This window comes from Crocodylus siamensis, chromosome 9, assembly GCF_052110815.1.
Source record: "Crocodylus siamensis isolate JL-2025a chromosome 9, ASM5211081v1, whole genome shotgun sequence".
Taxonomy (NCBI): domain Eukaryota; kingdom Metazoa; phylum Chordata; order Crocodylia; family Crocodylidae; genus Crocodylus; species Crocodylus siamensis.
Window position 1 is genome coordinate 44,666,253 of NC_143403.1, and position 27,752 is coordinate 44,694,004.

Genomic DNA, 27,752 nt, shown 5'->3' on the forward strand with positions numbered 1-27,752 from the left:
TAAACCAGTAGCTCAGCACTGTTAGAGTATCAGAGAACAGGGCTGTTTGGGACATGGTTAATCCTGGTTCCTTAGTTAATTCCCAAGTAATACTGGAGACTAATGGAGATAGCTGACTGGCAGGTTCCTTCCTCATCATCCAGTGTGCCTCTCCATTCTCACTGGCTGCATGTCACTGTTGGACCAAGTTGGGTTCTTCAAGCCCCTCTCACTAATGAGGACCTTGTGAAAAGCAAATACCATAGAAAAGGAAGTTCTGAGCAAGCCACAGGTGCTAGTCTTGACACTATGGGTGAAGCATGACCTAAAAGTACTGCCAGCATGCGATGTAGTGGGCTCGCTAGGCCTTTCAAGGGCAGGGCTCTAAGCAGACCTCCTACTTACGAATCCCCCTGGCACAGAAAGTAGTTCAAATAAGAAGTAGAAGAGCAGGTGATTGCTGCAGAGACGTGCCCCAAGTTGTGATGTGCCTGCCTTGGATTTTGCAATAGCACCATGAAGAGCCAGGTTTGTAGTGCCTGACATGAAAATAACAGTGAAATTAAATATTTACAGATATTACTGACTGCTGTTGTGGTGGTGCCTAGATGCCTTTGTCATGGATGAGGACCTCCCAGGCTAGACTCTGTACAGACATACATATAGCCAAAGGCCATGCCTGGTGGGCCCTGGGAGCAAGGAGCTCCCACAGAGGAGACAGTTTGGAGGGAGGGCAGCCTGTTTATTTGGATGGGGTAGAGCAGATGCCCAAAGAAGAGAGTCTCCCTCTCTAGTTCTCAAGTACTGTTCCAGGGGCTGATCCTAGGATAGAGGCTGTAATTAGCTGCCCATCTTTTTCCTTACTGGTATTCCTGGCACTGACATCTCTGGCTGCACCCCAACAGTGAGCTCTCTGCATCCCCTTGTTGCCAGCAGATGGACTTACGTGTTTTCTCAATTCTGATTGATTACAGAAGTTGTGGGGGGGTTTTACAGGCAGGTCTGTGAGATAAGCAGGGATCTGGGTTTTCCGTTTCAAGTGGAAAAAAAATGTGGATTTTCCCTTTTAACTGAGAAAAACTTGGATTTCTCATTTTAACGGAGAAACATGAGGATTTTCCACTTTTGCAAAGAGCTCACTGCAGGCTGACAGAGTTCTAGCCTACAAGGGGATGGGGGGAAGCAGGAGGACAGTGGTGTCACACACGCACACACACGGCTGCCAGGCAGCGTGGAGGGCAGGTCCCGCAGGTAAATCTGGTGGGGGGGTGGGGGGGAGATTGAGACCCCTATGGGGAGAGAGGGAGGGAGTTGGGCGGGGCTTGGGACTGGGGTTTTAGCATAGCTGGGGTACACAGGGCTTGGGGCCTGGGGCTGGAATATGTGGTTGCAGGGTCCAGTCAGGGAGTGGGATGGGGCCATGGGCAGCTCGGTCCAGGGTTAGGGAGGGGTGCCTCCCCACTGCTGTGCACATTCCTAGGAGTTGCAAGGGGGTACGTGCCTCCCAGATCTGTGCACTGGGTGCATGTGGCCTGCCTGTTGCAGGCCTAGGCTGCCTGCCCTGTTGCCCTCCTCCTGGGGCCTCTGCGGCCCAGTGGGTGGGACCCATCACAGCAGAGCACAGCGGGGCAGGACAGGGGAAGCTCCTTGTAGCTATGAACCCTGCACTATCATGGCCAAGTGCCCTCTTCCAGCAACAGGAGCATGCAATTGTGCCCCTCGCTGCTGCCAGGTGGGCAGGGCAACACAGAGTTCCCAACAGTAGCAAGGAGCTTCCCTGCCCGGCCCTGGTATGCCCTGTAATGCCAGGTACTGCCCACTGGGTCACAGAGGCCATAGGGGGAGGGTGCCAGGGACTGCAGACCTGGGTCCCTGGCCCCATAGCCCTGTAGCTGGGGCCCCCTCTGGGAGGGCTGGAGGGGGCAGGGGGCTGTGGGTGGGGAGTGAGATTTACCAGCAGGGCCAGGGTCCTGTGGTTGAGGAGTGGGGGGCATGAGCAGGGCTGTGGGGTTGTGGCTCGGGAGTGAGGGCCCTGGACCTGTCCCCTAGTGAGTGAAGGGGGCAGGGTGGGCTCAGGTTTTGCATTAGCTGTGTGTGGGCTCAGTGTGATGAACATGCTCCTAGTAGTGTGTGCTATAGCCCAGCCCTGTGCCCAGGGAGGGTCTGTCTCTTTGTCATGAGGCTGCCCATGCTAGTTGAAGGTTTCACGGTGCCAGTAGAACAACTATTGTGGGAGTTTATGGTTGCCCTAACATGGTAGCAACTATCAGTTCCATGTTGGGGGCTGAAAACTGAGATGGAGACCTGAACAGTCTTCTCGGCCCTGGAGACTGGTGGAGGAAGCCTTGGGCTGGGCCAGTGTGCGGCTGAACTGTCTGGTCGCTGTGCTTTGAATCAACAGGAACTTTTCACAGAGTCAGGCACTTCATTGCTAAATAGAGACCATCGGTAGTCTTGTTAGGATGTCACAAGGATGTGAGTCACACAACAACCAGTGACACCCTGTGCAGCCTATGGCCAACTGTAGGTGGGATTCATTGCCCTGGTTGTTTGGGTCTCCTGATACAGTGAGAGTCTGCAGATGAGGGTATATGAGCCAGTTTAGTAGTATGAAAGCAGATGCCTTCAGTGGCTGAGGCACTTCCTTGTAAGTCTGCACATTTCCCTGGTGATCTCCTTTCATTCTGTGCAGGGGAGGATCTCTTTCAGATGGTGGGGAAGCTGAAAGTGATGCACGTCCTATTTGATGAATGGGTGTTATCCACGAAGCACCAGCATTTCAGCCCATAACATCTTGCTGGTGTTCCCTGGGGCTTTACATAGCTCTCAATGGCCACCCTGAAACTCCAAAGGTAGAGGAGTGGCCCTTTAGGTTGCATCAGCAGAGCAGGTCTGAGCTATGTCAGGGTGATATTGCTGACTCCTCCAGCCTCAAAGGAGTTTGTCTACCAGCATTCAGCGCCAAAGAGGGACTAGACCAGGACAGAGGTGGCCAAGTGCTGCCTGCTTAGTGGGATCTCTTCCCCCTTTCTGTATATTGCATCCTGTGCTGCTTGTCCCAGGCCAGAAGTGACCACAGCTCCACAGGCTATTGTTGTTTACTCTGAGAGCTGGTCTGCACTGATAAGCACCGCAGGAATTTCCTGTGCTGTCGTGCCTTGCTCTGGCTGAGGCATGCTGCAGGGTTGGAGGTAGACTGCACATGCTGCAGGACACGCCAAGGCCTGATCCATAGTCCAAGTACAAGGCTGCTCTCAAGTAGAGCAGCTGAATCAGTGCAGGTGGTTTGGCAAAAGAGGGAGGGTGAGCCTGGGGGCACTGCAGGGTGGAGAGCAGTGTCCCCTGGAAGGGGCTGGGGGAGGTACTGTAATGGAGGAGTAATGGAGGATGGGATACCCCAGCACAGGAGCTATGGTGTGTGGTGAAGGATGCAGCCAAGAAGATTGTGTCCATCTTCTGTTTCTGCTGCAGGATCCAGCACTATTTTCAGGGGAGGAGGAGGTGCTGCTGCAGCAGTGCTAGGAGCAGAGTGCAGCCTGTCCTCTTTGCCCTGTCTGCGCCTCCCAGGAATGGCCTGTGTTGAGCTGCATGCTGGGGGAGATGAGAAGTGGTGCAGGCTGCAAGGAAGCGGGTGGCAGTTTGATTCCCCAAACTGACTGCCATCCTGCTCCCTCTGTCTTGCGTGTGCGATGGGCTCTGAGCAGCTCAGGAGAAGCAGTACCAAAGGAGGCCTGGCATCTGGGGGCCTCTCATAGCTGGGAACACTTTAGTCTTTGGGCACCTGTAGGCAGCCTCCTCAGGAGCTGCAGACGTCTCCAGGAGCCCGGTCCTGGCTCTGTTATGGACTTCCAGCATTTCTCTCAGTTCTCAGTTTCTAAGGACACCATCTGGGACAGAGGCTCTGACCTTTGACCTGGTTTCCACCCCCATGCGATGTCACGGAGAGGGGGTGAACGTGGGGGAGACGGATCCTGAGGAGCAGAGACCCTGTTTCCCTGTAGATACCACCGGTGATTCAAATGGAGCCAAGGTTCTTGTCCTCGTTCAGGGCGAGGCGTAGCTCCCAAAGGGAAACCAAGACAACTGCCTCTGGCACACGCTGGTCTTGGAAGTTTGACAGAGGTTACCAATGGGGTGTTGGTTTCTAGGGTCTAAAAATAATGACTTTCCCAGAACGGAGGGTTCCCCTGGCTAGGCTGTACTATACAATGAAACTCCTCCTTTCACTATGTTTCCTCTTCTGAGGAGTGGAGAGTGGGAGATCATCGTTTCAGAACAGACGTGTCTGAGGAAGAGGAACCTGAATCTGAGCTGAGTTACATGGGGTAGGTTCTTTAACAAAGAAAGCCTGAGCTCTCTGGTGGGTGCCACTGGTAGCTGTGTCTTAATCAGGGAGAGAGCAGCACAGCAGTTATTTATAACCCTCTGAGTGCTGAGTAAATGCATCCCGGTTGGAAGCATGGAGCTGGAGCAGCTGAGGAATCTCTGACGGTGTTTCCCTCGTCAGTGCCTGCGGCTGGTGCCCTCTGTGTGAGAGCTGCCATTTCTTGCACAGCATAAACTTTAATGGATGTAGCCTCAGTCCCCCTGGAAATGCACGGAAAAGTCAAACTGCATCCCTTTGCCAAGGGAACTCCTCCCTATGTCTTTTGCTGCCACATCTGTCACACGCGGGATACAATGGAACATGTTCCCAAGTGAGGGTGGATGAAGAATACCGATGGTCGTAGGCGTCCCATTTCCTTTTCCTCCTACCTGTGGTGCTTTAAGTGTTCTCTTAACCCCTTTTGCCCAATCTGGAGCCTCCAAGCTCATGTAAATGTGACCCAGTGGCTCTTGAGGACCTAAGGGGTTAAACTTCTTCAGCACAAAGATTTGCTGTACCAATATTTTTGCTTGTTGGACTGAAAACATGTTGCATGCTACAAATATTCTGGGTTGTCCAGGCAAATGCTAAAAATAGCCTTGGAAAGAACAAACAAGTCTCTCGTGGACAAGAAACCCCTAATGGTGGGTCAGGCATCCTGTTCTGGGAACCAGCATGGGAACTTGGAACCAGTGCGTCCCCCACTTCGTTCTGGGTGGGAGGAAGAACAAGTATTGCCCAGGGAGCTGTGACAGTGAGATATGGGCCTGTGGGTCTTCAGCCGTGGCCTCTGGTCCTCTTGGTCCAGCTGCGCTCAGATCTTTTCTCACCAGTACCAGCCACCTATTGAAGATGCCATGAGATGACCTCCAGGGGGTTCCCTGGAGCTGCTTGGAGCTCTCGCTCTGAACCAGGGGTGGGCAAAATATGGCCCACGGGCAACATCCAGGCTGCCAGGCCATTCTATCCAGTCTTCAGGGCCCCTAAAAAGTTTAGACAATCAGGACCCAGGGGCAATAGGACACAGGGGAAGTCCCAGCAGGTTCCTGCAACAGCAGGGCCCACTTGTTCCCTGCTCCCTCCCCTGCCCCCTTCCCCAGCTAAAAGCTTCTGCCTAACAGGGGCTTCTGGCCTGGGACCCTGGGGCTGTTAGTGGCTGCACTGGTGTGGGAAATTCAGGTAAGAAGTGGGGAAGGCAGAGGAGGACCGTGGGGATTGCCCCAGTCCTCAGGGCTGGGCCAGCTCCTGCTGAGACCCGCAGTTTGGCCATGCAGCTGGGAGCTGGAGGGCAGGCGGGAAAGCAGTGGTGGGGGCAGGGGGGAGTGGAAGTAAGCAGGAGCACGGGGCCTGTGTCGGGGTCCCAGGGCCAGCACCAGCGGGGCCCAGAGTGAGGCGGTAGGAGTGCAGGGTGGGGGCTGGCAGGGCCTGTGGAGCCAGGCTGGGCTGCATCAGCAGGGAGAGTGGGGAGCTTACTCAGCTGCATAGAGTCCCTGCCAGCCAGGACCCCTTGCTCTTGCTGCCCTGCTCTGGGCCCCACTGGTGCTGGCCCTGGGACACTGGCGGGGTCCCGCGCTCCTGCCTGGCTGCCGCTGGCTCCCAGTGCCCTCACCCCAGCCCCACAGTACAGGCGGGGAGCAGCACTAAGCCCTGACCCTGCACATCCTGAACTTGCCTATCTGGACTAAGCAGCAGCGGCAGGGAACGAGCTGGTGGTCAGCATGGGGGAAAAGCACCCCCCCTTGGGGGTACACTTAATAAAAAGGGGACTGCCAGGGGTACACATTTAAAAAGATTGAAAACCCCTGCTGTAGAGGGATGAACCAATTTCTGTGCTTAGGGCATCCTGTTAGACAGCAGGAAGTCCAAAAGGAAACTGGCCATACAGCTATAACAAAGAATCCCAGCTCCGCATGTTGTCCTGCAAGACATGAACCAAAGGGCATGTCAGAGGTATACCGAGACAGCAGTGTTAACAAGTCAGCTCTGACAATGAATCACATGTACTGCCCATAGGATTGGCCAAGTAAAACACATAAAGTGAAGCAATGCTCCCAGCTATGTGAGAGCAGAGGGTCAGGGTAAAGCTGTTCTGTCCCCCAGCAGCAGTTAGCAGAAGCTCCAACTATGGGGTCAGAAACTGTTTTTTGCTAAACTGGAAACTGGGCTTTAAAACACTGGAGAGTTACAAGCATAAAGCTGAAAATGGAGGGTGGGAACTGAGTTACTTGAAAAGCAAGTTTTGATGAAGCCAGTCTCAGGCTGACCTGGTAAATGGGACGGGGAGATGCAGATGTTGCTGGTGCCCATCTAACTGGGGTTTTGCTGGAATTCAAAGCCTGAGTTGAGAGGTGGGTCTTTCAGATCCTCTTCAGCATTGGCTTTTAAGCCCAAGCTTCTCTCTGTTGTTGCAGCTGTTCATCACTTCTTGTAGCCAGACATCCTGGTTTTCTCTGATAAAAAAAAAAAAAAAAAATCCCCAATTTTCAGGTTAAAAAAAGTAACCCTAAATCTACATTTTTATGTGATTTAAAACAAAGCACGACTTACATTCTGTGTTTAGGACATCCTGTCAAACAGCAGGAAGTCAAAAGAAACCAGCCATGCAGCTATATTCTGTGCTTTTCTAAAGCCATAGAAAAGCCATATTCTGTGCTTTTTCTAAAGCACAGAAATATAAATATATATATATGCGGTGTTTCATTTTAATTATGGAAAAATGTGGGTTTTGGGTTGCTTTTTAAATCCAAAAATTGGGGATTTTTTTAATCAGAGAAAACCAGGATCCCTGCTTATAGCTATGTTGAGAGCCACAGGGACAGATAAATATCTCCAATGTCACAGTGAAAATGCTGGTGGACACCTGTGTCCTGGCTGTGTGTACTCCTAGCCCTCTGGCTGCACTTAATTTCCTCAAGTCAGGGAAGGCAGGATCTAGGCTGCTCTGTCTTTGTGCAGGGCCTCAGCACTGTCTTTCTTCTGCTGGAGCATGGTTGCAGGCAGGCTCTGCAGAGCTTCTGGATCGTTTCTGCACCTACTGCCTGAGATTCACTTGGCCTCTTCATACCCACTTCCTGACTCTCCGTAGAAGCTTTATAATGTTTCCTCTGTATCCACATTGCTGATTAAACCTTGTTTTACATGCATTATGGCATGAACAGCACTTCTCAGGAAAGCTTTACAAAGCTCAAGCTGGCCCTCAGAGGCATCCTGACAAGGGCCTTCTCCAGCTGTAGTAAATGCTTGTGCTTACAGGGAATTTAGCAGCAAGGCAATGCTGCCCATGCAGAAAGTCTTGGCACTTTATTCTGTGCCCATGTTATACATATGTTGAAGGGTGTCTCTCAGCATCATTATGTCCCTGGAGAGGGATATGAGCGATCTGCAGCTCTGACCATGCAAAGCTGTTGCAAGAATAAGTAGAATCTGGGGTAATTCAGCCAGAGCTTGTCAGCCTCAGCTTACCTTGCCTTTGTACAACTGAGTTTGTTGCTGGTAACTGCCCATTTTGAGCTTTCCTCCTACATCTGCAGGTTTTGAGTTCTGATTCCATATTGTGATCCAGAAGTCCTCACCCTGCAGCTGAAGCTCCAGGGCAACATTTTACTACCTACTGCAGAGCTGGGAAGACCCATCTAGGTTAAAGAAAGCCTCTTTCCACTGTTCCACTTTAGCCTCTCTACTGCTGAGATCTTGCTTCTAGAGCAACCACCTCTGCTTCCCAGGTAGAGCCATCAGAAAAGGACACCAGTGCCCTCTAGTCAAACTCAGCCCCTTTGGACCAGCAGTAAACCTCTGTTTTTAGTGGCATCTGGCTCTAACCCTCCTTATTTACATAATGAGATTTCCTGCTGATGCTGGTTTCAGACCTAAACACCACTAAGCAAACATCCGCAGGCTAGGGGGAAATCCAGATGAATAAAAAACTTGAGCTATCTAACACAGTAACTGGCTGCTTCTCAGAGCAAGGTAGTTTGAGGTAGGGGTCCCCTGTCACGGGCATAGGCTTCTCTGATGTTTGTTGGAAGAGGTGGGGCTGGAGTCTGCTGATAGCACTGCATTCTTACTGCAGCAGGGATGTAGCTTTCACTGCAGTTGACAGGTCAGTCAGATTGATCAGCTATGAAAGCTTGAGGTTGTCAAACTGTGAGGAGTGTTGCCATCTCCAGCCCCCACCAAACCCCTGCATGGCTATGTGCTGTAATGTGCTCCGACCCACACCCTGTCCGGGACACTGGCTTTCCTCTCACTCTTGCTGCAGTGAGGTGAAGGATCACCCCACGTTGCCAAGTTTGGTTTTGTATCTATACTGACAGCAGGAGGTCTCAGATACCCAAGGGGTCAGGGCAGGAGAAGCCTCTAAGCAGCATCAGTGGCACATTTCTAGAAGTCCATGCAAGAGAGCCTCTCAGGAGCAGGCGGAAGGGAGCAGCAAAAGGCAGATGTAAGGGCTTGCTCCCCCACCCATAGACATCTTATTCCTGCGCTCTGACCTTCAATATGCCAAGTCTCATGTCACTGATGTGATGTGCTGTGAGCTAAGAGAGGGGTCAGTAGCTCTCGCATGTCAGATCCTCAGCAACTGGCTTCAGAGGGTAGGAAGGAATCTGCCACCATGTACAAAATTGCACAACCTGCCATGTGTGCTAAGTGGGGGCCTTTGCCCGTTCTCTGGTTTACCCATGTCTGATTGCACCAGGAGACCAGAGGCCAGCCAAGACAGAGCCCTTGTTTGATGCACTAGGGCAGATTCCTTGCTGCCTGCAGTCAGATCTTCTCATTGTCACTTTTGCTAGACAAGAATGAACATCAGCCCTCTGTGAAGTGGGGATCATGTTGGTGCTTCACTTTCCTGCACCTCTGAGGCTCCATGATCTGCGAGGTGCTTTGCACCTCAGAGGCAGTTCAGGCAAATGTGACCAACAGTGCTATTCTGCTCAGCCACACTTTGCACTGCTCAAGGTGCCGAGGTCAGAGGAGGTCAGTGGTTGTGTTTCTGTCATGTCCTATGATTTCACCTTTTGCCTGAATGGAGAGTCTTAAGCAATGCTCACCTGTGATGTCATACCACCTCGTCATGCTGCCTGCTCAGGCCAAACTGGGCATGAGCCCAGGTGAAGCTGACCTCTGTTGCCTCTTTGCTGAAGGCGCAGTCAGAGGCTGTTGCTCAGCAGAGTTCCTGTTTCTTCTTTGTTCAAGAAGCCAAAGGAGATATTTGTGTCATTGTGCAGCAAAAAACCCCACAAAACAGGAAGATGACAAGTTGAAAATAGCCAGCCCAGACCAGTCCCCAGTTGCTTCCTGACTGTCGTCACTCAACCCATCTGCAGCTCCCAAGCCCTGAGAGTGACTGGGCTGTGGGGGCATAAGAGCTCCACGTTAGTGGTATGGAGGGAGGGCGTGCAGGTGGGCTGCCCACAGTCTGAAGCAGGAGGAGCATGCTGCAGAAATGCTTCTGAGGCCTGGCACAGACTTCCAGGAAGAACCACACCCTACTCTGGGCAGAGACTGTGTTAGGGCAGTTTCACTCCCCAGAGAAGTGCTGCACTCCCCAGAGAAGAGCTACTCAGGGCTGGAAACAGCTGCTGGGACTGAACCTCCACCTCCGCTGCAGGCACTGCCTGCAGGTGCAGTGGTGGGCCAAGCTTGGTGTTATGGTGTGGGGCAGCTTGCTGTGGTGGTTTTCTGGGGACAGATTTTGGACTGGCTTCCTGATTGCTGCTACTCCTGCTTTGCTGGCAGGCTGACTGGGCCCTTCGTCTGACCCATGATATATCTGGCTAATGACCAGGGATCCTGGTTTTCTCTGATAAAAAAAAAAAGTCCTGAGTTTTCAGGTTAAAAAAAGTAGCCCAAAATTCACATTTTTGTGTGATTAAAATGAAACACCACTAATATATATAGATTAGCGGTGTTTCATTTTAATCATGGGGAAAAAATGGATTTTGGGTTACTTTTTAAAATCTGAAAATTGGGGATTTTTTAAATCAGAAAACCAGGATCCCTGGTCATGAGGCCCTACATATTGAAGAGCATCTGGTGTGGGGTAACAGGGAGTGCAATACCCTGGGGCAGGGCCTGAATGATTTGGTTTTCAGTTCTGAGGTGGGTCTCTACCTTGGGTCTGTGCTTTGGCCAGGGGAGAGCATTGCTTTAGCTACTGCATGAAGGCGCTGGGATGGCAGGGCTGGGGCCTCTCTCCTCCCAGGCTCTGCTGTAGCTCTCAGTTCGGGAAGCACTGGGCCTCCCCAGCCCACATGAGTCAGCAGTTTCAGTCCCCTCCAGCCTGTTGGAGTTTATATGCATGACCTCAGGCTCAGAGAAGTATTTATGAGCCGTGGCTTCATGGTAGGGTCATCTCTTGCACATAGTTTCCAGCTCTGTCCCTCACGGTGGCACTTAGCTCATCATCCTGCCTGCATTAAGAGAGTGGGCTGCTTTCAGTCTTGGGGAGCTGGATGGGAGCTCTGCACACGGTGTTTGTATAATCCTGTAGGGGTTTTGGCAGAGAGGGCATCACCCTGACTCCAGAGTCCCTCCATGTATCCAGGGAGCAGAGCACAGCTGTTATTTTGTGGTGGGGAACTGATTGCCATGGGGGGTGGAGCAGGGTGTGAGCTGGTTCAGGGGATCTGATCTGTCCCCTCTCTGTGAAGACCTCAGTCCAAGCCAGCCCGAAATTTGTCCCTTGGGAAGCTTCTGAAGCAGCTCTTTCCATCTCAATAAACTTTTTGAGCCCTGTGCTTCTCTCTGAGAGCACCAATAGTGTTCTGCCTCTAAGGGTTAACACCTTGTTAGGTGTCCCCAAGGGGGAAAGACACCAGCTGGTAGGAACAGAAAAAGCCAAGGCAGGGTCTGCTGCACTGCAGGGGAAGGAGTGACGTTGGGACGAGTCAGATCTGCAGCCACCTCTTCTCCCAGGGCTGTGCAGAGAAGCCCCCCACACACACACACATGCACGCGTGCACACACAAACTCTGTGAAATCAGTGTCCAGTCAGAGCCTCCCGTCTTTCACCTGCTGTGTGGCTTGGGAGAAGGCTGCAGAGAGATGAACAGCCCCTCCAGGCAGTCTTAGCACTTGCAGATGCCACTGAAGCAGGGCCCTCCAGCCGCTCTGACAACCTGGGGCCCACTGCCCATGCTCTGGGGCTGAGGGGCCATTCACTCCCAGTTCTTTGCCTCCCTGCCCTGTCTCTTCACCTCAGCTACCCTCTACATTTCCCCCTCTTATTCTCTTATTCCTTTCCTTGGTGCTCTCACTCAAGTTTCTTTCCATATGGCCAATTTCCCCCCACCTCCCCAACTAAACTCATCTTACAAATGAAGCTGTCCTGCCCAGGGCTGTCCCAGGGGGGAGAGGGGCGACTCAGGGCAACTGCCCCAGGCCCTGCACTTTGAGGGGCCCCGCAGAGCTGGGCAGAGAGGTGGCGGCTGCAGTTTAGCCCGCCTGCCCGTCTGTCCGCCCGCCCGCCAGGCAGGCTGGGCGGCTCTTGCCTGTTCCGGCCGGAAGTTCCAGCCACCGCGTCCGGCGTGCCAGGGCTTTCACTCCCCGGCATAAGTGTGCCAGGGAATGGGGAGTGGGGCCCGCACCCTGCTGGGATCATCTCTGGTCCTGCCATTTGGTGCCATTGCACTGTTCTCGCTGACGGCCTGTTCTGCCCCTTCCCCATGGGGTCCTCCTGGGCTGTTTGACTGCCAGCTCTTTGGGGCAGGGATTATCTGTTACTGCATGTGGTGGGCACCTAGCGTAATGGGGTCTCATGTTTTGTACCCCCGGTAGCGCAACAGCCATGGTTGATCTTACAAGGGGATGGGAAATGCTTTTGGTGCCTGATACACTTTCCAGCTCTGCACCAGTGTGGAGTTGTGGGAAGCTATTCTTAGCTTGGGGCTGACCCCTCCTGCTCCCCCTCCCCTGTGTGCCTGGCTTGGCTGCACCTCCCACCCCCACCCTACCCCCAAGGGATTTGGAAACTGGGATAAGCCAGCATTGATGGTAGACATGTCAGTTCCTGGGGCCAAGCTAGTAGACGGTTGCGCTGGCTGAGGACGCTACTGCTCTGCCTCTGGCTCCATGGGGTGTGTCTGTGCTCACTGGCAGCTTTGGGGATGGTTCACATCCTTAGCTGTTGCTAGGGGAAACCAGAGGCCCCTTGTTTAAAACTGCCTAATGGAAGACCTGTGTCTGTCTTGTCCCATTTCAGAAAAGCTGTACAACTCCCAGGGGCCGGAGCTGAGGCGCTCTCTTTTCTCCCTGAAGCAGCTCTTTCAGGTACAGTCCCCTTAGCCCTGCAAAGCATCCTGGAGCCAAGCCCTCAACCCAGAGCCATGGGACCTCTTGAGCCTGCTGCTGTGCACCAGGGCTCGTGTGCGGTCGTAGCGCTGCGCTGGGGCACGCTGGACTCACCGGGGCGGGCTGCGGTACTTCACAAGCCAGTCGCACCAGTCTCCTCAGTTGCTAGTATGAACACTGAATGTCACCATTTTATGCTGCCTGCCATTTTGCTGGCCTGCATGTTCCTGTTTTGTGGCAGCTGGCAGGTGGGCTGCTGGAAGTTGGGACTTGGTGCTTTTGACCTGGGGGCAGTTGGGGTTTGTTATATAGCTTCTTCCCTCTGCATGTCTCTACTGTGGGGAGGGGGGTGTACAGCAGGAGCCTTTGGACTCTTTGTTTTTGTAGCAACTAGCTCTTCCTCTGGTTGTTGCCTTAGTATCTATCTTTTGTAACATTTGACTGCAGCGGCCATGCAGATGAGCTGGAGGTTCCTGCTGAACCGATCTGCAGTGAAGTAGTTAATGTTGACATTTAGCCTATTGTCTTAGTGTGGGCAATGTGAGGTGGCCCTTTCTTCTCCGAGCCCTGCCTGCTCTGTGCAAATGAGCCTTTACCGGTTGCACTGCGTGGGCAGCCCTTGGGCTCCCCCAACTCTAACACCCTCTTCTATCAATCCCCGCCATTCTTTCTCATCCCCACGCCATTGCAGGCTGCCGCTAGGGGAGCTGCTCATGGAGTCACTCATGCCCTTGTCTTAGGCTTGGCCTCTGTCTTGTGGGAGTAGATCAGTGAGCTCTCTGGTTTGTGCTGCAGGAGGATAAGGACCTGGTGCCGGAGTTTGTGAACCTAGAGGGGTTGACGTGCCTGATCAAAGTGGGGGCACAGGCTGACCAGAATTACCAGAACTACATCCTGCGAGGTTGGTAACCAGAGCAGCCCTCTGCCCAATGCCATGGGGTCATATCTGGAATTGGGGGCAATGGGAAGGGGAGAGACCCCTCTCCCTGCTCCTAGCCAGGCCCTCATACATGAGGAAACTCTGATCATGGGGCCAGGCTGGGGCAGGGAGAGAAACACATTTCCTCCTACTGAGCCACGAAGTGCCATGACTCTAACTCTGCTTTTCCTTCCAGCACTGAGTCAGATCATGCTCTTTGTGGATGGGATGCAGGGGGTGATTGATCACAATGAAACAGTGCAATGGCTCTACACACTGACTGGGAGCCTGGTGAGTTTCCTCAGCTATGCACCCCTGCTCCCCAAAAGGATTAGCTACTGCTCCTGGGCAGATGCTGCCTGTCACTGTTCTGGGGAGCCTGGCTTTGGCCTTCCACTTACCCTTCCACCACAGCCTCCTTAGGGAGTGCACTGGGACAGTGGCTTAGCTGAGCACTTTGTCATGTACCCTCCCTAGCTGGGTACCTGTCCCAACACAAGACCTGTGCTTCGCTTCCCTTCCAACTAGGCTCTGCACAGTCATTCAGGTTTGTCTACTCAATGCTCTGTCCTCAGGCCAAGTGTAATGGTGTAGTATATTTATGTGCCTGTAGGGCCTCTGTCCCCAGGCTACATGTGCCATCCAGTGCCTGGCAGAGAAGAGCAGAGGGCAAGAGGGACAAGAGCAAGCTCTGTACATTAACCTCTGGAGCAGGCAACATGGTCCTCCTGGCGACACAGCAGCTCACTGGTGTCTTACTGGAGCCTGCTGCTGCCCACCTTTGCACTGGGAGCAGCTTCCATGTCACAAGGAGCCCTGCAGCCTCCCTTCCATGATAAAGCAAGGGTGGCTGCAGTGACTTCATTCTCTGATAGGCTCTAGAGTGCTAGGGCAAGCGTGAAGCCTTCATCCAGCTCCTTAAACTTCTGGCCTCAGCAGAGTGTGTCCCCCTGTCTCCCCAGTACCGCCTGGTGGTGAAGACAGCACTGAAGCTGCTACTGGTGTTTGTGCAGTACACGGAATCCAATGCCCAGCTTCTCATAGAGGCTATCAACACGGTGGACCAGGAGAGAGGTGAGAATGGTGTCTATATGCCCCATCTGGACCTGGAGCAGAAGCAGATGGGGCCTGCTGGAAGTGCCTGTTTTCTCTCACTTCCTGCAGTCCACATGCCTGGAATTAAAACCTGTGTGGAGGCCTCTTGCTGAGCCTCTTAGAGGGTCTCTATAACCCTTGTGGGTCTATTCTGGGAGGCACATGGATATGGTACCAGTGTATACGCTCATGTTTCACTGAGAGGCAGAAGCAGTCCTGAGCCTTCTCCTGCCCTTGGGGTTACCCCTGTCGGAATGGGGGTGGGGGGAAGAAACAGGGTAGGAGGTGCCATAGCCTCAACTTGGAGGTGGAGAAGGGAACAGGGCAGAGCTGGTAATCAGAACCTACTCCTCATTCCCCTGCACTCAGGACTGCATAGCTTGGACAGCTTGTGGATAGGTCTTGTAGTGCCAAGCTAACACTGGCTGGGCAGTTTCAGCCAGCATTATAGTCACAGCAGGCATGCCATGGCTCAGGCAGTAACTGGTTGTTCCCCGTGTGCCCCCTTTCCCCTTTTCCTTCAGCTCCCTTCTCTGTGTCAGTCCTGTGGGGAGCAGCCTTAGTCCTGGGATCCCCCCGCTGACTCCTGAGCTATGGGGTGTCAGGGGCCTTCTTGATCTGAGAAGGGAAGTGTTGGTCTAGTTCTGTCCCTTTGGTCTAGTTCTGTCAGCACAGAGAAGTCAGCACAGAGAAGCGTCTGACTTCAGGGGTGGGCCATTTTTCCAGACACGTTTGTGTACTGCTGATGCTGTTAGTGCCAGCTCTCAGAGAGCCTTGCACCAGCATTTTGTGGGCACCATCATGGTCACCAAAGAGCATGGCCATCCTCCAGGGGAATGGGCTGAGGTGCCATATTGGGGAGAAACAGAGATGCAGCAGGCTGTGGGTGATGTCCCAGGTAGGAGAAGGCACTGCCAAATGCTCTCTGGCACTAATGGACTGGGTGCAGGGTGGCTGCTCTTGGGCCTTGGTCTTGCTCTCTGAGCACTACTCACTGCATGAGCCTGATGCTCCATCTCAAGGATGTGCCAGGCAGTGCACCCTGTGCTTGGCAGTCCCAGTGGCAGGTCAGGGCATTAGTGGTTTCTAAAGCTTCTTCAGGCAGGGAAGATCCTTCTTTCTACGCTCTAAGAATTAAAACTGTATGAATAAAAGCATAGGCACAGGCAAGAGGGAGATAAACCTGATTTGAGTGCCCTCTTAAATGTTTTGTGGCCCTTTCATATATTCTTGCAACCCACTTTTGGGTTGCACCCCACAGGTTAATAAACACTGTTCTTGAGAACATGCCATATGCACTCTCAGCCTTGCACTAGTTGCCCTGTCTCTGGCCAACTCCATGTGGCATACCCCACCATGGCATGTTCTATGTATGGTGACAGGACAGGAGCGGAGCCAGGGCCTGTGTCAGAGAGACAAACCTTTCCCTCTTGGCCAGGCTTGGAAAGCCAAGCAACCAGCAAGACCCCAGACAGCAGATTCCTGAGAGACCAAGCATTTCTGCTGTCATCTCCTTTGGCCTCTCTGCATTTACTTATGCCCAGCACTGAACTGGAAAGTCCTGGCAGTTTAAGTGCAGTGCGAGCAATGGAGTCCCACGGTAGTAGCAGCTGCTTGAACCCTGTGGGGTCCAGGAGCAGTGTCCTCAGAAGATCTGCTCAAAGCAGGTCTGTGATTGCTGCACAGAACAGACAGAGCAGTACAGGCCCTGCCATCCCCCAGGGACACTCTGGCTGCTCAGCACTGAGGACCCAGGGAGGACAGGTTCCAATGAGGAAGCTGGCTGGAGCAGGAGACATCCCCTGCCACAGGACAAATGTAGCCAAGCTCCCAGGCACTCTGCACTATGTGTGCCTGGCTGCTCCTTGCCACGTGATTGATGGCACTGCAGGATATTGTGTCTGGGACAGAGCCCTTTGGTGGATGCTGAAACATGGAAGCCCTTTTCATAGCTCCCTGCAGGCTGCAGTCCTGGACCACTAAACCTCCCTGTACACATGTGGTGCATGCCCTGCAACTTTTGCCACTTCTGCCCCACAACACTGGCCTCGTCATCCAGGCTGAGTAACTACAGAGGTGGTACCATGTGGCTCAGTGCCACCCTGAAGGATCCTGGGGAGGTGTGTAGGTGCCGGGAGGAAAGTCCTGCCCTGTACATAGGGTTGTCTGCCATGCATATGTTACTGTCTCCTAGGTGCAAATCCATGGTCAAACCTGATGGCAATCCTAGAGCAGCGCAATGGGGCTGACACAGAGCTGCTGCTGTTCACCATAATGCTCATTAACAAGGTCAGTATGACGGGGTAGGGGTGGCCTTAAACTGACCTATTCTGTGCCACCCCACTAGCCCCTTCGTGGGGTCTGATTTCCCTTGACTCCTCCAGAAGCAAAACACAGATGTCTGAGCCTCAGTTTTTTCACATGCCTGGGAACAACCTCTCCCCACAGTCTGAAAAGGCCTTGTAGCCACAGAGGCTGCTTGGCTGGCTGCAGTGCCCATTGATGGCCCAGTCCTGATTGTGTTCCCTTGGTGTTTCTCAGACACTGGTGGCCCTCCCAGACCAGGACTCATTCTATGATGTGACGGACTGTCTGGAGCAACAGGGAATGGAGAGCATCATGCAGCAGCACATGAACAGCAAAGGCACCGATCCTGACTTGAAGCAGCAGTTTGCAATCTATGAAGTAAGTGGTGTTGCTTCTTGCAGTGCAGGGCTCAAGCCCCATCATGTGGTGTTCCTGAGAGTGCTGTTGTTCTTGACGCTATGAAGGGAAAGACCCCACACTTGAGAGGCCCATTCGCTTATACTGGCAGTTCTAGGAACAGGGTGGCATAATGTTCCACCTGCCAATGAGATGCCCTCAGGAGTCAGAGGAGGTGGGCACATACAGTAATGTTGTTGACAGCACCTTCAGTGCCTCTTGCTTGACAAGTGTCCTACATCCTGGGATCCTATCCCTTCTCCATGAGGAACGTAGTGGCAGTATTTTTTGTCAGTCTCAGCCTTGTCTCATCTCACTGAATACCTCTCCAATGGGAAATGCTGTCCCTGTGGCACCACTTCCCTTCCTTGTCCTCCTTCCTTCTCTTCCACTTTCCCTTCACTGTCTTTGTATCTGTTTATCTTCCCTGGTCTTTGTCATCTCTTCTCCATCCCGTCTGTTTAGAATGATGATCAACAGTGAAAGGGTGAATGATGAAATGACAAGGGACGACCTAGACACTCGTATTCTCATGCAGGGGAGGCTGGGGAAGGCTGAGTGAATTCACCTCATGGAGGTGTTGGCTAACTCCAGGCCTGGATGCACAGTGTGTACAGTGGTGTAACCTGCCTTACGCTGGGATAAACAAAACAGCAAAGGATATACAACATACAGCCGTATATTGTTGTAACTGATTTGAATCAGATAAAGTGACCCCAGGGAAAATCAGGGATCAAACTGCACTGCTGTCAGTTATCCTGCGGCTTGTCAGGATTTGGTTTTTATCGGTAAATGTTGATAAACATCGCTCTCGCCTCACATTCACAAACCAACAAAAAATATTTCCACCATTAATAATCAAAATTTATAGATAGAGACATAAAAAAATGATGGCTGATGGAGTGTGTGATGACAGGGGGAGCAGTCCTACAGAACAGTGCTGACTGTAGTTTGGACTGCAACTCCCAGAAACCCCAGCAGATTGGAAACAACAGAAGAGGAACTGACAAAGTTCATGAGGGAGCTTGTCTGCCCCCACACCTCTAATTTCATGCAATCCTGAAAATTGAAACAAATTAAAATTAAACATCAATATTATCCATTGAAAGTATACAAAATATTGAATTCTGCCAAGTCGAATTATACTGGAGTCCTTGTTGCTTGTCTACTTCTGTCCTAGAGCATCCCTTCACTTAACCCATGTTTAGGCTTGGCAGGACTCTATTTATTGATAAACATCGATAAATAGCAATTTCACTTGACACAGACCGAAGGAAATAATAATCAAAATTTATAGAAGGGGGACATTAAAAAAAAAAAGCAGGATGAGTAAGAAAATCCAGGGCAAGGGGTGCTGCATGCATGTACACGCGTGGGCGCGTGCGCGCACACACACACACACGCACTGGGCCAATGCTGGTGGGGTAGGGGGAGCCCTGGCTGTACCACCTGCACACTGGTCATCTGGCAGCAGCTTGGGCAGGGCAGCCATTGCAGGAACTGGGGGCTGTGCTGGGAGAGCTGTGCTTGGAAGCAGGGTTGGAGGGGCAGGGCTGTTGGCAGCCGAAAGCCCAACTGCCACTGGATCAGGCACAGAATTCCCACTGGGCCTGGCCCCTGCATGATCGAGGCAGGGGCCAAACTCCCACCAAGCCCAGGATGACCCCTAGTTGATCAGGTATGCTTTATTGATTTATGAATATTTACTTGTGATATTTTAACGCGATTTTGTAAAGCTTTTAACAGTGTACCGTCATTAAATTATCTGCCCCCCACATCCTTAATTTCCCACAATCCTGAAAATCTAATTTGATAAAAATTGATAGAAATGCTTAAAAATATACATCACTTTTGGCTGTTAACTTTATAAAAAAATAAAAATTGAATTCTGTTAATCCTGCATATGGTATTACTGGCTTCCCTGCCACCTAGTGGGAAGGTATGGTAATAACACCTACTGTAACTGCTGCTCCTGTATGCCTATCTGCTCCAGATGCTGGAGTAACACACATTGGTGCGTAAAAACTTGTAAGTGACATGAATATGCATGTGCTGTATGGCTTGTCCCTCCAGAAATTAGGTTGACATTGGTTGAAGCTCAAATGTTATTTCCACAGCCAGAAAGGCTGGAAAACTGTTCTGGGGTTAGGTGGAACCTTAGGCTACGTACTGTTAGAACGTACATTGCAGACCGATGAGCAGGGATCCTGGTTTTCCCTGATAAAAAATTGCAAATTCTCTGATTAAAAAATTGCAAATTTTCTGATAACTCCCCCCAAATCCATGATTAAAATTAAAGGCTCCCCACAGCCCCCCTGGCCCTGCTGGTGCCCCAGGCTCCCCCACAGGCCCCCAGCCCAGCTCACACTGCTCTAGATACTGCACTGCTCTGGATCCATGCCAGCAGGTACTCCATGTCTCCGCCCAACACCTCCCCATTCCCTCAGTCCTCAGCCAGCTTCCCTCCCAGTTCTGCCCTGCAAACCGCAAGCCCCACTTACCTCTCAGGCTCCAGGAACAAACAATGAGCCTGAGCTGGGCCTTGGGTAACTGAGAGCCCCAGGCTTTGGACTTCCCTTCTTCCTCCCCCTCCAGGCAGGGTTGGAGGTTTCCTGCCCTTGTTTCAATCAGCTCTTGCAGACTGGAACTCTGCCCTCCTGCAGAGCTGTTTGCAAATGGGGGAAATCCACGAGTATCTCTGCTACAAGGAAAAATCCTTTTTTTTCTCTGATAAAATAAGGAAATCTGTGTTTTTTTCTGTGGGAAATGGGAAGCCCGGATCACTACTGATGATGAAGCAGGGTCTGAGCTGGCAGCCAGTGTGCTGGCAGTGCATGTGAACATGTGAAGAGTGTTGGAACGTAGCAGAGGGAACACAGAGTATTTGGGGGCTTCTTTGCTTCTGCAAGAGCACGCACTGCCCATGTCCCATCCTCACTTGTGTTCTCCACAGAGTGCACTCAGATATGAAGATGGGGTTGAAGAGTCGCCATTGGGAGTACGCAAGGAACGAAGGAAAACAGATGAGGGCCGGCGAGGCTGGCGCTCCTTAGGAGGTGGTATAGATGTCAGTTTCACTGCCAGTTCCCCAAGCCCAGTCCAGGAAAGCAACCATCTGCCTGAGAACTCCAGCACCCTGATAGAGCCCCCTGCCGAAGACCTTCATCCCCCAGCACCCTCATCCCCTGCAGAGGTTGTTGCTGAGAGCAGCCCAGCACAGTAAGTACAGCATTTTCTGTGGGGGAGGGAGGAGGGAATCTATTTGCCGGCACCTGGGAGTCAGGCACATGAGGTGGTACCTCAGAGCAGGGCAGCCTCTGTATGATGCTGTGGTGTACAGAGGTCTTTTGGGTGGGAGCTGTGTATCTGGTACAAGACTATTTAAAAATTTAGGGCTGTGCAAAACAGCACAATTTCATTTCGACTTCTGTTTTGCTGTTTCGAAGGGACAGTGTTTCGTTTCATCATTTCATTTAGTTTCTTTGAAACTGTTTTGCTGTTTCAAAACATTTCGGCATTTCGCCCATAGGCTATAATGGGGAATCATGAAAATACCTATAACTTTGTCACTTCTTGCCTGATTCAGATAAAAATTGCAGAGATGGTAGCCCCTTCTGAGGGCATGAAGCCTGCCAAGCCTCAAGGAGATAGGTGCAGGGGTTTTTGTGAACCTGCACCTCAAACAGTTGAAAGCAAAGCTCGTATCACTTGCCAGCAACGGTAGCCTGCTGTCATCCCACATGTAGATCTGGAGGCCCGCACCCCCAGGAGGGCTTCAGGGCTGTGCCAGACTCCTCCTGGGGGTGCGGGCCCCTGGATCTGCACACGGGATGACAGGAGGGTGCCGCTGCCGCCTGGGACTGGTGCTGGGCCCTTGCCCAGCACCTGGAAGACTGCAGCTGCTGCTGGCCCCAGGCAGCAAGTTTCTGCCAGCCCATGTGCAGATCTGGGGGCCTGCACCCCCGCAGGAGGTCCAGGCTCGGTGGCAGGACTGGGAAGGTGGGAGGAGGGGCTGCAGCGAATTTTGGGGTGGCAGCAGTCCCCCTTCCATCACTATGGCCTGCCTCAAGGACCAGGGAGAGCCTGATGCTGCCCCTGCTGCAGCCCCAAGAGTGATGGATGCCACTTGCCTGCAGCCGCTGGGCTGTGTCATATCGGGGGTTTGGGGCACAATACAACCCAGCAGCTGCAGGCAGGCAGCATCTACTGCTTCTGGGGCTGCAGCAGGGGTGGCACCGGGCTCTTCTCAGTGGCAGTGCTGGGAGGGCAGGTTGAGCTCCATGGGGCTCGCAGAGCCACTCAGAGCACAGCCGTGGCTCTCCCCACCTTCCGCCATTGGGCTGAGAGCCACTGGCCAGGCCTGTGCTTGGAGCCAGGACCATGCCCCGAGTGGCTCTGCCACTGGCCCTCCGCCACCTCCTGCTGCCTCCCCCGCGAGGCTCACCTCCATGGGGCTGTGGAGCCTCCAGCCACTGGGCTGCTTCGAAACTCAAAAAGGTTCAAAACTTTTGAAATGTTTCAAGTGCCCTCATTTTGTTTTGAAGCTGTTTCAAAGCCTTTTGTTTCATTTCGATTTCACTGTTTTGAGCTCAAAATGTGTCAAAACAGCTTTGAAACAAAACACCATCAACATTTTGCACAGCTCTGCTGCTTATGTGTGGGGAGGGGGGTTTCTGCAGAGTACAGGGCAGGCTGAAACCCAGCTCAGTCCAGTGGCTAAGCCTGTGCACCATCAGTTTGCATCACATTCCTCAGGGTTTCATTGGCCCCAGGCTTTCTGCCAAGGCTGAAAGTCCATCTGGGCATGCTTGCACTTCTGCAGCAAGTCCTAGCTTCTGTGGTGCATGACACTCGCCTGCCAAAGGTGCACATATCTGATTTACTTGCCCATGGATGTATTGGAGCCAGAGCTTGTCATAGCTTTTGCCAGACTGTGCTTGTACTTCAGTGGCCTGTGAGCTGCAAGAGGTGTGGAGAGCAGCCTGTTCACAGGCTAGAGGAAGTACATTCTCACCCTGCATCCCTTCTTTTCCAGGCCACGCTTTCAGAGTCTTTACAACAGTGCCTCTAATGTGCAGCTCTCTGTGCCAGCTGCAGCAGGGGAGAGGGAGCAACCCAGCATCGTGGGGGAGAGGAGCATTTACAAGTAAGTCAGAGTTACCTTGGTGTGCTTAACCAGTTGTCGCTCCCCAAGATTTGTTTCTTGGCCTGGCTCTTCTTGCCTGAGAGACACTGGGCCCAAGGACCTGTCTTTTCTGGACTAGCTGGGAGCTGTTCCTTTGGAGACTACATGTTGGAAGTGTGACGCTGGGGCCTTCTCTCAAGACCACAGAGACCAAGGACAAGCAGGCCTCCTGACAGAGATGCCCAATGGCCTGAGCTTGGACTATCCCTAAGCTTTGGGTTCTGCTGGCATATGTGATAGATCACTTGCAGGGAAGGCAGGATAGGGTCTATCCTCAAGCTCTGCTGCTTTGGGAACATGACTTTCACCGCACACCCAGCAGTGATGACCTCTAGGAAGCAGCTGGACACAGAGACATGTAAGGACGTGCCACCCTAGGCATGGTGCCTGCCCAGGAATGGTATTTTGTGGGGGAAGAATGAGGGATCCAGAAGGGGCCCAAGAGTTCTGGGAGCCAGGACTCAGAGATACTGGGGAATGCAAGGCATGAGTTGGATTTCATAGATTTCATAGATTTCATAGACGTCAGGGCTGGAAGGGACCTCAGGAGATCATCGAGTCCAGCCCCCTGCCCAAAGGGCAGGAAGTCAGCTGGGGTCATAGGATCCCAGCAAGATAAGCATCCAATTTACTTTTGAAGGTGTTCAATGTAGGTGCTTGAACCACCTCCGCTGGCAGACTGTTCCAGACCTTGGGGGCTTGGACAGTAAAGAAATTCTTCCTTATGTCCAGCCTGAAACGGTCTTGCAGGAGTTTGTGACCGTTTGACCTCGTCATCCCTTGGGGCGCTCTGGTGAACAAACGTTCCCCCAGATCCTGGTGGCCACCCCTGATAAACTTATAGGTGGCCATCAGATCACCCCTGAGCCTGCGCTTTTCCAGGCTAAAGAGTCCCATGGCTCTCAGCCTGTCATCGTAAGATCTGTTTTCCTGACCTCTGATCATGTGCGTGGCTCTCCTCTGGACTCTTTCAAGCTTCTCCACATCCTTTTTGAATTGTGGAGCCCAAAACTGGACGCAGTACTCCAGCTGCGGCCTCACCAAGGCCGAGTACAAGGGGAGAATGACGTCCCGGAACAGTCTTGTATGTGATACCCAGCTTATGCTGCTCACAGTCAGATGTGCTAAGCTGGAGCCTTGCTCTGGGGACAGCAGTGTCCAAGTACCCAAAGAAGAGAGCAAGCCCTGGAGGCTTCCTGCCTGTTGGCCTCTAGTCTCTGTTGCCAGTGGTTGGATAGAGGCTGCGTGACTGTGGAGGGGCACTGGGGGGATGGAGGAGGGGCTTAGGGGAAAGCCCTTCAGCCTACTGAGAGGGTCCTAACCACGCCTTAGGGAAATGGCTTGCATGCCCTCCTGAAAAGCCTCCTCCTCCTCTTCTGCCAGAGCCTTAGCCCCTAGATGTGCCCCTGGCAAGCAGTGGGCAGTGTTTCAAAGCTGCAGCTCTGCCCTCTCTGCTTCTTTTCTGAGCACTGATTCTCTTCTGCCTAAACTCTCTTTCCTTTTGCAGACTGCACCATACTGCCCCTATTTGGTAAGTGACATGGTCTCTGCGTGTGTGTGTGTGTGTGTGTGCGCATGCATGCGTGCACACATGTAAAGTATATGTGTGTGACTTTTTTCCAGCATGCTGTGCCTATCTGCTGTTTCAGTGGTTTTCTCCCTCTGCCCAATGAGCTGCTGTGGTGAAGAGGCCTCCCCCCTCACTGTGCTGGGCTGTTGGGTGTGCACTGCGCTAGTTTCTCTGAAGTGTGTTTGCACCCCTGAAGCAACTGGATCCAGGCCTCCGTCTACTCTGAGTGCTGGCTGCACAGTTCCCTCCTCCAAGAATGTGCCTAGCCCTGCCTGGCTCCCCTTCATCAGGCCATAACTCACATTTCACTCAGTGACCTAGGCCACATCCTGCAGATTGACTGACCTCTGGGGCTGTTGGGTGTGACATATGTTGTGGGACAATAGCCAGGGACCTTAATCTATGGGGTTGTCTTGCTGTGGGTATGATTGGCCCCATGAAGGTTACACAGGAAACATTTCTGCTCATTTGTACAAGGCTTGGTATGCTGGCTCCCCATCCTCTTCCTGTCCTCTCTGTGGGGATTACAAGCACTACAAAGCCCACCTGACTTCCTGCACTTCTGTCTGGGGTACCCATCTATTGGAACCTAGCAAAACCCGGCACCAGGGCAGGCCAATGTGTAGAGCAGGCGCAGGCACCTACCTTCCAAGCTGGCGGCCTTGCCTGGGCACTCATCAGAAACTTGGAAGGTTGGCAGCCATCCCTCACAAAGGAATGAGGAGTGCAAGGAACTCCATTCACTGCCCTGGGACCTGCACCATAGCCCTACAGATCCCCCAGCTGCTGTTAAAACTGCCTAGCCATGCAGCTGCTGAGGGGATCAGAGCACTTGTGTGGTTATCCAGCAGAGATTGTGTCAGCCGCTGAGGATGACCAGACCATACCTGCCAAGATGAGAAGGAGAGCACAGCAGCAGGGGGAGATCACGCAGGTCTGGGCTGTCTGGTTTCTACATGGCTCTCGGGATCTCTTGAGTAAAAGGCAGCAGCCTGTCTGGTTGTTGCTGGAACTCACTTCTTTAGCCTGGGCTTTTGGTCAGCTGGAGCAGCCTCCTGACTGGGATTTTTCTAGCTTGGTTTGTGCTAGTGCAGGGCTTTTCAACCTTTTTTGTTTGGTGTACCCCCAGCGGCCGGTCGAGAAGCAGGGAGTCCCACAGTCAATCGACAAGTGGGGGGGAGGGGGGAGAACAAAACCAGAAGCACCAGTGGCAAAACGAGAAACATCACCGGTGAAACCAGAAGTGCCCCCACTTCTCCACACTGCTGCCACATATGCCCATGGGACCTTCCCAAGTACCCCCAGGGCTACGTGCACTCCTGGTTGGCAACACCTGTGCTAGTGTGTAAGAGGCGATCTTAGCAGAGGGGCTGGTGCCAGTGCAGTGGCCAGTCAGCTGCGGTTGCTAATGCCTCAAATCCCAGATGTCTAGCCCTGCGAGTAGCCCCACTTCAGCGTGTGCTTGTGCCCCTGTGCTCTGGGAGTCCTTCCGCTGCTCTGACCCTCCCTGCCTGGCCATGCTGGCTACTATGCTCTGCAGAAAGATAGAGGTGTGAGTATTGAGGCTGGTAGGGGAGATGCTGTAGACCAGCAGTGACTAATAATTGCTTTAGACAGCCTGTTTTGCAGCACTGTGACTAGGGACCAGGACTGGCAGTGGTTGGGAGGAGAAGTGGCAGAGGAATACAGAAGTAGTGGCAGGTGCTATGCTGTGTAGTGTGAATCCCTGGGCACTGTCCTGACACAGAGCCCTGCGGCTAGGAGCTGAGGTGGCTGCAGTGTGACAGCATGCAGAAAGCATGAGCGGTGGGGCACTGAGGGCAGCTGGTGCTGACTCATTTTTTCTCTCAGGCAAGAGGAGAACCCCCCTTTGCGTGGGGACAAGCCCATTCTGAGGAAGTTTGAGTAAGTACAGACATGTGCCTGGCTCCAGTTGTGCACTTTGTCCAGTGGCGGTAAGCCTGGGCAGAACCATAACTCCAAGGGACTCTTTGGTGCCAGTCTGTGCTGGGCTGCATGTAGGGCCTCTCTGCATTGGAAAATAAAAGCTGCCGTGGTGGTGGGACCTGGGACTTACTGGCTCACTCTGATGTGTCTCACCCCCTGCCAGTGCTCACAGCTGTTCTGGTGCGTGCCACACTGAGGAGTGGTAATGAGCCTGGTGATGTGACGGGTAGCAGTGTCTATGTCTTGAGGAATGACACAGCGGGGCTCAGGGCCAGAGCGATTGGCCTGAAGAGAGGTGGAAGGCTGGTTTCCTTAATTGATTTCTGCTTACTTTAGAGGGGAGCAGGAGACAGTAGGCCTGAGCCCCGACAAAGGTACTCATCCTTCCTGGGGGCCAAGGCTTACATTTCACCCTTCAGCGATTGGCCTTGGAACCCTGAGCTTAAAATACACATCTCTGTTTGAGGCAGGGGGGCTTCAAGGGGTCTGGTCTTCCCCCTCCTGCTCTAGAAGCCATTGCTAGAGCCTTTTCTATGAAAGAAAAGAGTAGTACCTTGAGGCCAGGATCCTGTGTTTATCTGGCGTAGCTCCAGTGACTGGTGTGAGGGTTGCTGCTGAGCTAGGAAGGTGGTGGGGATGGGTGCTGGGAGCAGGCAGGGTACTCTGATGTAGCCGGTTTGGAGCATTCCAGTAGTCAGAGAGGTTGGCCTCATTACAAGCCTCTGGCTTGTAACCTAGGCTAGTGAGAGCTGGCAGATTTTAATGTTCAGTACTCCCAGTGTTCATCAGCCTAAGCTAGAGCCAATGGCCTTCTGTCCTGGAACACTCACCATGGGCAGCAGCACGTCGTCTCTTTGTCCATTCATTGGACTCTAAGATGCAGAGAGGCAGGGCATCTGCACAGGGAGACGCTTCCCCCAAGCACTGTCATCTGGCACTGTGGAGAACTTATCTCTGTTGGAGGTGGCTGTGAGGGCTGAGTCCTTGGATTTTGTGCAGTGAAGTGAAACTGTCCCACTGAGAACCCGTGAGTGAAGCTACGCACCTCCTTCATATGTGGGGCCCAGACTGTGCTGCAAGGTTCCCAAATCCTGAAGCCCGCTAGTGGTGCCAGCTTCTCTGCTGGTGCTGACGTCCTTTCACCAGCAGAGAGTTGCTGGGCTACAGTGTTCTGTATTGGATGATGAGCAGGAATCCTGGTTTTCTCTGATAAACCTCACAAATTCTCTGATAAAACCTTCAAAATCCATGATTAAAATAAAATGTCACTATATATATGTATGTATATGTGTGTGTGTGTATATAGATATATAGGGGTGTGTGCATGTGTGTGTGTATATAGGGGTGTGCGTGTGTGTGTATAGGGGTGGGTGTGTGTGTATAGGTGTTTATAGGTATGTATGTATGTGTATATATAGGTGTGTGTGTGTATATAGGGGTGTGTGTGTATATAGGTATATATAGGTGTGTGTATGTATGTATGTGTGTGCATATATATATGTATGTATGTGTGTGTGTGTGTGTGTGTGTGTGTGTGTGTGTATATATACATATGTATCAGTTGAACAAATGGTTTATTTGCAATTTTAAAGCCATTTGAAAGACTACCAGTGCCTCAGTCATTATAATAAAATACATTCTAAATACCTATACATTTTGGTAATTGATTTTGGGTTTTTATCATGGAAAATCAGAG

The 27,752-nt window shown here is 52.4% G+C and overlaps 1 protein-coding gene across 3 annotated transcripts in view; it reads left to right on the forward strand.

The window, feature by feature from the left end:
- Positions 1-27,752, forward strand: part of FHOD1 (formin homology 2 domain containing 1) — an 82,821-nt gene that overhangs the window by 38,890 nt on the left and 16,179 nt on the right. For 2 of the 3 annotated variants that reach the window (XM_090062802.1, XM_090062801.1), the window contains exons 4-13: positions 12,549-12,616; positions 13,433-13,538; positions 13,753-13,847; positions 14,519-14,630; positions 16,846-16,940; positions 17,193-17,336; positions 20,308-20,573; positions 22,390-22,500; positions 24,047-24,070; positions 25,961-26,014. In XM_090062802.1, coding sequence (XP_089918928.1) covers positions 12,549-12,616; positions 13,433-13,538; positions 13,753-13,847; positions 14,519-14,630; positions 16,846-16,940; positions 17,193-17,336; positions 20,308-20,573; positions 22,390-22,500; positions 24,047-24,070; positions 25,961-26,014 — 1,075 coding nt within the window. The remainder of the gene's footprint in view (positions 1-12,548; positions 12,617-13,432; positions 13,539-13,752; positions 13,848-14,518; positions 14,631-16,845; positions 16,941-17,192; positions 17,337-20,307; positions 20,574-22,389; positions 22,501-24,046; positions 24,071-25,960; positions 26,015-27,752) is intronic. The other variant, XM_090062803.1, reaches the window with a different exon arrangement.